The sequence below is a fragment of the Nanorana parkeri genome, unplaced genomic scaffold, assembly GCF_000935625.1.
Source record: "Nanorana parkeri isolate BGI_ZX_2015 unplaced genomic scaffold, ASM93562v1 scaffold3378, whole genome shotgun sequence".
NCBI classification, from domain to species: Eukaryota; Metazoa; Chordata; class Amphibia; order Anura; family Dicroglossidae; genus Nanorana; species Nanorana parkeri.
The window spans coordinates 1084-14130 of NW_017309646.1; the positions used below are offsets into that span (position 1 = coordinate 1084).

The 13047-nt window shown below is 46.2% G+C and overlaps 1 protein-coding gene across 1 annotated transcript in view; it reads right to left on the reverse strand.

The window, feature by feature from the left end:
* The window catches only part of LOC108803087 (ecto-ADP-ribosyltransferase 5-like), a 10620-nt gene extending 889 nt beyond the window's left edge, over positions 1–9731 (reverse strand). Inside the window, exons 1-3 of the mRNA XM_018574926.1 lie at positions 9656–9731; positions 5947–6652; positions 1379–1411 (exon numbers count right to left, since the gene is read on the reverse strand). Of these exons, the coding sequence (XP_018430428.1) occupies positions 1379–1411; positions 5947–6652; positions 9656–9709 (793 nt within the window). The 5' untranslated portion in view covers positions 9710–9731. The remainder of the gene's footprint in view (positions 1–1378; positions 1412–5946; positions 6653–9655) is intronic.
* Between the last annotated feature and the right edge of the window lie 3316 nt (positions 9732–13047).

Here is a 13047-nt window from a genome sequence, read left to right on the forward strand (position 1 = left end):
ACGGTCTCTATATTTATACACGTCCTCCACCATTATGTACGGTCTCTATATTTATACACGTCCTCCACCATTATGTACGGTCTCTATATTTATACACGTCCTCCACCATTATGTACGGCCTCTATATGTATACACGTCCTCCACCATTATGTACGGTCTCTATATTTATACACGTCCTCAACTGTTATGTATGGCCTCTATATTTATACACGTCCTCCACATTTATACACGGTCTCTATATTTATACACGTCCTCCACATTTATATACGGTCTCTATATTTATATACGTCCTCCACCGTTATGTAAGGCCTCTATATTTATACACGTCCTCCACCATTATGTACGGCCTCTATATTTATACACGTCCTCCACCATTATGTACGGCCTCTATATTTATACACGTCCTCCACCATTATGTATGGCCTCTATATTTATACACGTCCTCCACATTTATGTACGGCCTCTATATTTATACACGTCCTCCACCATTATGTACGGCCTCTATATTTATACACGTCCTCCACCATTATGTACGGCCTCTATATTTATACACGTCCTCCACCATTATGTATGGCCTCTATATTTATACACGTCCTCCACATTTATGTACGGCCTCTATATTTATACACGTCCTCCACCATTATGTATGGCCTCTATATTTATACACGTCCTCCACATTTATGTATGGCCTCTATATTTATACACGTCCTCCACATTTATACACGGTCTCTATATTTATACACGTCCTCCACATTTATATACGGTCTCTATATTTATATACGTCCTCCACCGTTATGTAAGGCCTCTATATTTATACACGTCCTCCACCATTATGTACGGCCTCTATATTTATACACGTCCTCCACCATTATGTATGGCCTCTATATTTATACACGTCCTCCACCATTATGTACGGCCTCTATATTTATACACGTCCTTCATATTTATGTACGGCCTCTATATTTATACACGTCCTCCACATTTATGTACGGTCTCTATATTTATACACGTCCTCCATATTTATGTACGGTCTCTATATTGATGTGGCTTCCTCTGGCTCACCAGTACACCTTCCTGAGATGCTCGGTAACTGCCCCACCCCCGGCACTCCTTCCTGGTGTACCAACTCCTAGGATACTACTGCAGGGATTCCACACTACCCTCGAGATGCAATGGCTCCTCCCACTGACTCATCCAATACTACAAGACGTGCGCAGCCGGGGGGGGAGGAGCCATTATGTGCCGAGCAAAAAAAAACAAGGACCTCCCACTTCTGCCATCTCACGCACCCCAAAATCATGTTCCACATTGCCTCCAGCTCCCTCATCTATGACACGCCATGTGCACAGCCCGTCCCTGATCCTGAAGAAGTCCTTACCTGAACTGTACGTACAGTTCTGACGTTTCCTGCCTGGAAAAGACAAAACAAGTGAAAAAAAATTACAATGATCTTCAAAGTGTATTTTTTATATATTAAAAAACATTCATAGATATTTATTTCTTAAGTAAAAATATTATTTCAAAGAATATTTTATTTTCAGTCAGTCAAATGATTCTCATGTGCAGCCAGCAGGTGGCGCTCACGGCTTCCTTTGACACTTTCCAGCCTCTGATGTAAAAAGTCAGTTGTTTGCAGAGCTCAGTAGCTCAAGCTGACATTTAACCCCCCTTGTTCATGCCTCCTGCAATCTTCATATCATCTGGTATTCAGCAAAAAAAAGGGATAGATGGGGGCTTTTAAAGGTGTCAAAAAATGCAATTAGGGATAATACACCGTAGTGATGACAAAATGACATAGTAAAATAACATTTATAAAAGATGACATGAGCCACATGATAAAAATATACCCGCTAGCAGACATGTGCACTGCCAAAAAATTTGTTTAGTTTCGTTTCGTTTTAAATTCGGATTTGTGTTATTTCGTTTTTCGGGTGTGAAAGTCAATTCGGATTCGGACAAAATTTGGTAGCGGTAGTTCGTTCGAACATTCGTTTTCGTTTCTTATTCGTTTCGTTCGTTCGCAGCAAAGTGACATTTGAGGGGGAAAAATGTTTTTCTCCTTCTCTAATGTCACTTTGCTCCAACGAACGAAACGAATAAGAAACTACAACGAAACGAACGTTCGAACGAACTACCGCTAACGAATTTCGGAAACGGAAATTCGGATTCGTTTGCATTCGTTACATCTGTCATTGGGAATTCGGATACATCCGAATGTCCGAATTTCCGAAAATCCGTCTGAATTTCAATTCGGAACGAAACGAATCGCACATGTCTACTCGCTAGTCTCCATGATCAAACAGCATAAAACCTCCCTGGACTCTGTACATGTGCATGATGCATGCATAATAAATACAATGAACTTATTTTCTCAAATACATTATAATAAATAATGTTATATTAATAGTCATAATTAGGGATGCACAGATGCTTTTCGAGTACCAGTTCCGATATATGGCATTTTCATGAGAACTACCAGCGGTTGCAGCTGGGACCGGGCTCTGGCGCTCCACCACTGTCCTGAAATCATTAGTCTGTATTGTTTTAGAAAAACTGTCACATGACACTAAACAAAAATGTATCAGTACTCGTACTTGTAAGTACTCGGCAAGTACCAGTACTCGTACTCGCAAAACTGGTATCTGTGCATCACTTTATTTATATTTATAAAAACTAAATCGTACATTAAACCAGAGATGTACAAATCCCGGGAGCTCCGCGTGCTCCTTACACGTGACAGCGGCCTCCTTACTTTTGAATTTTTCTCTAGTGTAGTCTTGGAGCTCAAAAGTATCGGTACTTGTACTCGTACTTGGTATCTGTGCAACCCTAGTCATAATCAAAGTGAGATATACTGCGAGTCTGTACTGCGTCCAGCCTTCTATGCATTCCGCCGAAGCTTCATCAGGAAGTCGGAGGTAACCTTTGGGATTCACATGACTATGCCAATCAGTATATTAATATTTTAAACATAATTGACAAACCAGTAACAAAATGTAACCAATTAAATACATACATAAATACCATAAGTGGGACATTAGTGGTGAGTGGATCCGCACAGTCGGGGGAGTCATCCCCAGAAACAGTCAAGGACAACAGAGAGGGTGGAGAGAGAACCGACGGCGATCAAATATGAGAAGCGCAATCTCTGCCTCAGGATATCTATAAACAAGTATCCGTCGTATAGTATAACATTGGGACGCAGCCAGGTGCGAGTGCATAAAATACATGAATATTGTTCAAGTCTGAGCTTTTGGAACTGAACATGATGATCCGGAAAATTATTGCCTCTGTTGCCCATTGGTAGTATATCTATGGGGGATATGATATCTATAGTCTCTAGGAATGCACAGATACTTTGAGTAACAGTGCAGATACTCGGCATTTTCAGGAGAACTCCCAGGGTTGCAGCGGTTGCAGCTGGGACCGGGCTCTGGCACTCCACCATTGTCCTGAAATCATTAGTCTGTATTGTTTTAGAAAAACTGTCACATGACACTAAACAAAAATGTATCAGTACTCGTACTTGTAAGTACTCGGCAGGTACCAGTACTCGTACTCGCAAAACTGGTATCTGTGCATCCCTTATATATATTTATAAAAACAAAATCGTACATTAAACCAGAGATGTACAAATCCCGGGAGCTCCGTGTGCTCCTTACACGTGACAGCGGCCTCCTTACTTCTGAATTTTTCTCTAGTCTAGTCTTGGAGCTCAAAAGTATCGGTACATGTACTCATACACATGTACTCATACTTGTACCGAGTACTGTACTTGGTATCTGTGCAACCCTAATAGTCTCCTTGCGTTTACATTGTCTTTTCTCTTATTGACTACCCTAGAGTTTGCTGGAATAATTTGGGTTGGATCCTAGCATGTATTTTATGCACTCACACCTGGCTACGTCCCAATGTTATACTATACGATTGATACTTGTTCCACTTATGGGATTTACGTATGTATTTAATTGGTTAAATTTTGTTACTGGTTTGTCAATTATGTTTAAAATATTAATATACTGATTGGCATAGTCATGTGAATCCCAAAGGTTACCTCCGACTTCCTGATGAAGCTTCGGCGGAATGCATAGAAGGCTGGACGCAGTACAGACTCGCAGTATATCTCACTTTGATTATGACTATTTATATAAAATTATTTATTATAATGTATTTGAGAAAATAAGTTCATTGTATTTATTATGCATGTATCATGCACATGTACAGAGTCCAGGGAGGTTTTATGCTGTTTGATCATGGATACTAGCGGGTATATTTTTATCATGTGGATCATGTCATCTTTTAACAAATAAATGTTATTTTACTATGTCATTTTGTCATCACTATGGTGTATTATCCCTAATTGCATTTTTTGACACCTTAAAAGCCCCCATCTATCTCTTTTTTTGCTGTTTACCTATATTAGGGGTGCGGTGTCCTTGTTCATGTAGTGATTCAAAAACAATTGGCCACCTTTTGACCACCTTCTGACCAGCAATTGACCACCTTCTGACCAGCAATTGACCACCTTCTGACCAGCAATTGACCACCTTCTGACCAGCAATTGACCAGCTTCTGACCTGCAGCTGACCAGCTTCTGACCTGCAGTTGACCACCTTCTGACCTGCAGCTGACCACCTTCTGACCTGCAATTGACCACCTTCTGACTTGCAGCTGACCACCTTCTGACCTGCAGCTGACCACCTTCTGACCTGCAATTGAGCACCTTATGACCAGTGGTTGACTGCTTTCTGGGCTTGCTCACACCATGCCCGAACCACAACAGTTTGTTCCCGGACCAGAAAAGCATCCCAATGTATCCCTATGGTACTTCTGGGCTCTGTTCACACCGACGTAGTCCGTTCCGGTCCAGACAAAAAAACACTGCTTGTCTCATTTTCTCTGGTCTGGAATGCACCGGAACGCAAGGAAACGCATCAAAAAATGCACGCAAATGCGCTGGACTGCACCTGAAACCACATTTTAAGCTAAAAAAACAGAATGTGGCAAAAACGCACTGCACTGCATTTGCAGATCTGCTTCAGATCTGGCCCGGACATGGTGTGAGCATAGCCTCTGACCTGCAACTGCCCTTTTTATGACCTGCAGTGGACCTGCTTCAAGTGGGTTTTGCAATTTCCATAGACTTGAATGGGAATACATGACCCACCAACATTGGTCTTTAGAATGGTTTGTTCATTTCTTATGGCTATGCACATTGTTTCAATAAATGATTTTCAGTAACATCTGACATTGCTAGTAGAAGAAATATCTTTTTACATTGATGCTCAGAAAAAAATGATAAGGTCCAATGATAAGGATCCATCACCGAATAACCCGTAGTATACCCTCTATTCTATCTCCAGTTAGAATTTTCTGCTGCTTTTAGAAAAATATCACACCGGTTCCAGTGTCGAGTCACGTTTTTATGGTTATATTTCACATACTGATTCTTCAGTGCCCTCTAGTGGTAGTACATTGAACTTCCTTGCTGAATGACTGCTATAATGAAATTTGTTAGAGGCAGAACCTTTGTGCAGACCGTGCAAGTTCAGAAGGGCCCTCTCTAACAATTCATCCCCACACAGCTACCTCCTCATGTATCACTTTCCCCTACTTACATTTTGAATGTCTTCCTTATATTGTAAAGGGCTGGCCAAAGACCATTCTGAGTGGTGTGAGTACCTGTGGTGGCAGGGATTATGGGGGCCCATCAGCAAAATCTTGCCCACGGCCCAAATAATATTAAAGATAGCCCTGACTACATATCTAGTTATACATAAGAATAAGTTGTCATGCTTGGTCCATAGATGAATGGGAGGGCCAAAGAACCCTTCCTAATAAGGGGCTCATTGGTGACTACACTAAATCCCAAAACAAAAACCAAACCCAACTTCATCTCAACCTGCTGGTCGGATTTATCCTGACCTGAGCTCCCCTTTAACTCACCTCCCAGATAGGCGCAATTGTAGAAGCTGCATCTCCTGCCGGAAGACTGCAAGTCAAACTTGTGGCCCCACTCGACATAACGGGCTACATGGAAGACCTCATCCACCGGGATCAGGACTTCCTTCTGGGACGGGAAGTAGGAGAGGTTCTGTATGTCTGCCCCAAAGCAGGTGGTGATGTTGAAGAAGGACGCGTTGCCGAATTGCTGAGCCTGTTTGATGTCAGCAGATGAAGAGGCAAATTGGCTGAGCCGGACGGGGTCACCAGGGTTGGGAGGGGGCTCAAACATGATCCTGCTCGCCCCCCGGTACGTGTGCCAAGGCTGCCCACCACACCCACCGCGGAGCAATGCCAGGGCTCTGGTGAGGTAAAAATGTAAGGCGTGGAATGCAAAGGAAGGCGGATTGGTACCATATTCCCGTACAGCCCGATTTAACTGTTTGTACACCGGGATGGTCATGTTGGTGTAGACTAACAAGGCAATCCCGTACTCGTCTTTGAACCCAGCGGGAAGAGATTTGATCAACGTCTTCCTGGTCGGCCATGTTTCAGAGGCGTCCAGCCAAGCCGCGTCCAGCTCCTCGTTAGCTTGTCTATCCACTTTGAGTATATCTGGTGCCAGGGACTCCATTTTATCCGCACATCCAACATATTGGTCATCGAAAGAGTCCTGGTAGATTCCCAGCTGGACTCGCTGACTCACAACCTGCACAGATTGAAAAAAAACACATTTACAAAATTTTACAGATCTGGAGGGCAGGTTCGAGCTGGACACACATATTACAACCTCATCAACTGCAACTGTGTAATGAGGCGGCCTAGCTAAGCAATCCATTCAGTTCATATCCAATCCTACTCTCAAATTACATACGTGTGGGTGAATCGTGGATCCCATTTGGACCCATCCATCACCATAGCATGTGTGTTACCACAACGTTACATACAGACATTAGTGCATTGTGACGCCATACATTTTCAATGCCAACCCAACACTCTAAGGTAACATCTCTCCAAGAAAATTGGGGTGCAGCGCACCACAACACTAGGTAGAGCATTAGTCATGGGTTGTAGTGTGCTACATTTGAGAAAATTTCCAATTTTTGGCCCACCAAGATGCGTTGGCAGCCCATTCAAATGATAACGAATTAAAGGGGCCCCCACTGTTGGTGATAGAGTTGAACAAAGTCCATTATCTGTAAAGATAGAATAAAACATCCAACAAGTTTTGGGGTATACAATACCCCCCTTCATCCGGCCTTAAGAGTTACGTTATGAGTTTAAAAGAGAACTATGGGGTCAGTGTTTTTCCTCATAGTTCTCCTAAGGGTCATGGGAGGACATAAACTAGCGTCCTCCAGTGACCCTAAGCTCCGTATATAGCGAGCTACAGTCTTGTCACACTCAGAGTGTAACATTTAACACGGAAAGAACTTCTCATTTCAAATCAAGTTTCCTGTTTTCTCAGGAGTCACCGAGATGTCAGATTGCACAATGACGCTAAAGAGTAACCGATTGCCTTTGGGGACCAAAAAGGGATTATTGTCCCATTAGAGCAATTTGATCATAAATTACCGGAACGCACGTGAACACGCCAACCGCAGTGCATTGCTGTGCCATTTGTTTGAATGCACTGTAACAGTAGTGGGTAATGCCGAGTTCCCGGGTCTGTACACCCGCTGTGCCCATTATGAGGAGCTCCCACCATCCCTGTGCTGAGTTCCTGGGTCTGTACACCTGCTGTGCCCATTATGAGGAGCTCCCACCATCCCTGTGCTGAGTTCCTGGGTCTGTACACCTGCTGTGCCCATTATGAGGAGCTCCCACCATCCCTGTGCTGAGTTCCTGGGTCTGTACACCTGCTGTGCCCATTATGAGGAGCTCCCACCATCCCTGTGCTGAGTTCCTGGGTCTGTACACCTGCTGTGCCCATTATGAGGAGCTCCCACCATCCCTGTGCTGAGTTCCTGGGTCTGTACACCTGCTGTGCCCATTATGAGGAGCTCCCACCATCCCTGTGCTGAGTTCCTGGGTCTGTACACCTGCTGTGCCCATTATGAGGAGCTCCCACCATCCCTGTGCTGAGTTCCTGGGTCTGTACACCTGCTGTGCCCATTATGAGGAGCTCCCACCATCCCTGTGCTGAGTTCCTGGGTCTGTACACCTGCTGTGCCCATTATGAGGAGCTCCCACCATCCCTGTGCTGAGTTCCTGGGTCTGTACACCTGCTGTGCCCATTATGAGGAGCTCCCACCATCCCTGTGCTGAGTTCCTGGGTCTGTACACCTGCTGTGCCCATTATGAGGAGCTCCCACCATCCCTGTGCTGAGTTCCTGGGTCTGTACACCTGCTGTGCCCATTATGAGGAGCTCCCACCATCCCTGTGCTGAGTTCCTGGGTCTGTACACCTGCTGTGCCCATTATGAGGAGCTCCCACCATCCCTGTGCTGAGTTCCTGGGTCTGTACACCTGCTGTGCCCATTATGAGGAGCTCCCACCATCCCTGTGCTGAGTTCCTGGGTCTGTACACCTGCTGTGCCCATTATGAGGAGCTCCCACCATCCCTGTGCTGAGTTCCTGGGTCTGTACACCTGCTGTGCCCATTATGAGGAGCTCCCACCATCCCTGTGCTGAGTTCCTGGGTCTGTACACCTGCTGTGCCCATTATGAGGAGCTCCCACCATCCCTGTGCTGAGTTCCTGGGTCTGTACACCTGCTGTGCCCATTATGAGGAGCTCCCACCATCCCTGTGCTGAGTTCCTGGGTCTGTACACCTGCTGTGCCCATTATGAGGAGCTCCCACCATCCCTGTGCTGAGTTCCTGGGTCTGTACACCTGCTGTGCCCATTATGAGGAGCTCCCACCATCCCTGTGCTGAGTTCCTGGGTCTGTACACCTGCTGTGCCCATTATGAGGAGCTCCCACCATCCCTGTGCTGAGTTCCTGGGTCTGTACACCTGCTGTGCCCATTATGAGGAGCTCCCACCATCCCTGTGCTGAGTTCCTGGGTCTGTACACCTGCTGTGCCCATTATGAGGAGCTCCCACCATCCCTGTGCTGAGTTCCTGGGTCTGTACACCTGCTGTGCCCATTATGAGGAGCTCCCACCATCCCTGTGCTGAGTTCCTGGGTCTGTACACCTGCTGTGCCCATTATGAGGAGCTCCCACCATCCCTGTGCTGAGTTCCTGGGTCTGTACACCTGCTGTGCCCATTATGAGGAGCTCCCACCATCCCTGTGCTGAGTTCCTGGGTCTGTACACCTGCTGTGCCCATTATGAGGAGCTCCCACCATCCCTGTGCTGAGTTCCTGGGTCTGTACACCTGCTGTGCCCATTATGAGGAGCTCCCACCATCCCTGTGCTGAGTTCCTGGGTCTGTACACCTGCTGTGCCCATTATGAGGAGCTCCCACCATCCCTGTGCTGAGTTCCTGGGTCTGTACACCTGCTGTGCCCATTATGAGGAGCTCCCACCATCCCTGTGCTGAGTTCCTGGGTCTGTACACCTGCTGTGCCCATTATGAGGAGCTCCCACCATCCCTGTGCTGAGTTCCCGGGTCTGTACACCCGCTGTGCCCATTATGAGGGCTCTTTATTGACCCGGTCAGCTCCAATACAGGGAATCTAGCACAGCTCTCCCCTCTCACTGTCTACACGGAGCGGCAGTGTTGCTTAAACTTATTACAATGTATTAATTTAGGGAAAATGTTACCTGTTTATCGGTTTGCAGAAGGAGGCAGAACCCAAAGATCAGAAGTGCAGTCATTGGTCAGATGGATGCCTGTAAAAACACACACCCCGGAAAAAAAAAAATACAGGGTCAGTACCATGGTCCAATCAGAGATGAAAGGCTGAGCCAGGAACAGATGGGCTGGGGAGGACAAGGACAGGGCTAGATGATGTTGGACAGCCCAGGACGGAATGTGAGAACCACCATTGTACTTTTCAGTCATGGAGGTTATAGAGTATCGCAATCAGCATGGCGGCTGAATGGAGGAGATCTTCCATTGGGGACACCTGTTCCAGGAACGGCTGCCTAGGATTGGATGCCACAAAGGAAGCTCCTTTCATGCTGTCCAATCAGCTGCTGGCACCCACAACTTCACACAAGCAAAGGGGTGGAATCCAATGATGTCATTGACCTCATGTGGCTACATGCCTACATTTGGTATAGAGCTGCAACAGTTAATCGATTTAGTCGATTAAAATCGACGATTGAAAACGTTGGCAACGTTTTCGATCGTCGATTCGTCGGCTATCGATTGATTTGCCTGTTCGGGGCTGTTCCGGGCTCCACATGCGGCCTGAGCCACACGTCACACGCTGCTCCCGCTGCGGCCGCCGTGCCCAATTAATCGAACTTAATAATCGCCCAACTAATCGATTATGAAAATAATCGTTAGCTGCAGCCCTAATTTGGTATACCTAATATGACTATGTGACCATATAAGGTATGATGATGTCAGCCTCAAGCATCCCGCCACTTTTTTTTCACATGCAGCTTCAGAATGGGCAATGCCCTGCCCACAGCTGATTGGGTGGAAATGCCCATTGCCCTTCCTTGTTTGGGGAGTATGGTCCTAGTGCTTGGAAACCAACGAGATATACTGTCTTCCACGGAGTAGGGGCTTGGGACCCAATGAGACATACTGTCTTCCATGGAATAGATATGTGTACCCAATGAGACGTACTGTGCTCTACAGAGAAGGGCCAGGGACCAAACGAGACATATTATCTTCTATGGAGTGGAGATTGGGACCTAACGAGACATACTGGCTTCTATAGAGTAGGACATGAAAACCAATGAGCCTTACTTGGGACTCAGAGACATACTGTCTTCTATAGGGTATGGCCAGGGATCCAATAAGACTTTTTGTCCTCTATGGAGTAGAGATTGGGACCCAATGAGACATACTGTACTCTATGGAGAAGGGCCAGGGACCAAACGAGATATACTGTCTTCCATGGAGTAGGGCTTGGGACCCAACGAGACATACTGTCTTCTGTGGAATAGAGATGGGACCCAATGAGACATACTGCCCTCTATGGAGTAGCGATTGGGACCTAACAAGATATACTGTCTCCTATGGAGGAGGGTGTCCCAACACCATGTGCAGGTACCTATACAGGTGAACCAAATATGTGACCACACTGCAGATACCACAACAATCTTTGGGAATGATCGTTTATTAGAAATATCAAACCACATAAACACAGGCAATCCCACCACCACCCGCAAGAAACAGATAAGAGCCACACTATATACAAACGGTAAATCACCCGCAGACCATAACAGGGCTGGTCATAACCTGGGGAGCAGGGCAACAAGAAGAGGGTCCAAGGCAGAAACAGGATACTGGTAACAGAATATGGCAACAATACTGAGGCAGAGGCCTCACTGCAGGGAGAGGTTAAATACCCTCCCAGATAAGCACCAGGTGGTGATTAATTGCTGGAGACACCTGCAGGTGAGCACTGGAACTGCAGATCAGGTTCCAGCTCCACAGTGCCATCCGGAGGTGCTCTGGTCCCTGACGCATACTGTGTTCTATGGAGTAGGGCTTGCCACCCAATGAGACAAACTTTCTTCCATGGAGTAGTACTTGGGACCCAATGAGCCATACGGTCTTCCATGGAGTAGGACTTGGGACCCAATGAGACATACTGTCTTCCATGGAGTAGAGAATGGGACCCAATGGGACATACAGTCCTCTATGGAGCAGTGCTTGGGACCCAACTAGACATATTGTCTTCTATACGGAGTAGGGCTTTGGACCCAACAAGACATATTGTCTTCTATGGAGTAGGGCTTAGGATCCAATGAGACATAATGGCTCATAGGGCCAGGGATCCAATGAGACATACGGTCTTCTGTGGAGTAGAGCTTGGGACCCAAGGAGACCTGGATCATTTTCTGATGACTTCTCAAGCGGAGTCCAAATTTGGGGCTTATTTGCCGACCTTTTGGTGAAGGTAAAATGAGGGATTTTGCTGAGAAATCAGTTCAGAGATGGGACCCAACGAGAGATACTGTCCTCTATAGAGTAGGTCTTTGGACCAAATGAGACATACTGTCTTCTATGGAGTAGTGCTTGGGACCCAACAAGACATACTGTCTCATATGGATTAGGGCTTGGGACCCAACAAGACATACTGTCTTCTATAGAGTAGGGACAGGGACCCAATGAGTCATACCGTCTTCCATGGGGTAGGGCCAAGGTCCCAACGAGACATACTGTCTTCCATGGAGTAGGGCTTGGGACCCAACGAGACATACTGTCCTTTATGGAGTAGGGCCAGGGAATGAGACATACTGTCTTCCATGGAGTAGGGCCAGGGACCCAACCAGACACACTGTCTTCTATGGAGTAGGGCCAGGGACCCAACAAGACATATTGTCTTCTATGGAGTAGGGCTTGGGACCCAACAAAACATATTGTCTTCTATGGAGTAGGGCTTGGGACCCAACAAGACATGTTGTCTTCTATGGAGTAGGGCCAGGCACCCAACAAGACATATTGTCTTCTATGGAGTAGGGCCAGGGACCCAACGAGACATACTGTCTTCTATGGAGTAGGGCCTTGGACCAAATGAGATATGCTATCTTCAATGGAGTAGAGCTTGGGACCCAATGAGACATACTGTTTTCCATGGAGTAGGGCTTGGGACCCAACGAGACATATTGTCTTCTATGGAGTAGGGCCTTGGACCCAATGAGATATGCTATCCTCTATGGAGTAGGGCTTTGGGACCCAACGAGGCATACTCTCTTCCATGGAGTAGAGCTTGGGACCAATGAGACATGGTTCATTTTCTGATGACTTCTGAAGCTGAATCAAAATTTGGGGCTCATTTGCCGACCTTTTGGTGACGGTAAAATGGGTGATTTTGCTGAGAAATCAGTTCAGCTCCAATCACTCCACCCAACCCGGACAAGAGGAAATAAAAATGAAATAAAAGTAGTTTTGGTGTTTTATCCTCTTAGCGGCATTGATAAGAATATCTATAATCAATAGAGAGAAATTCAATGAACGGATTCCCTTTAAATGATGATTGAGAACATGGAGGAGAGAAGGAGAGGAGGAGAGGAGGGAAGAGCGAGGG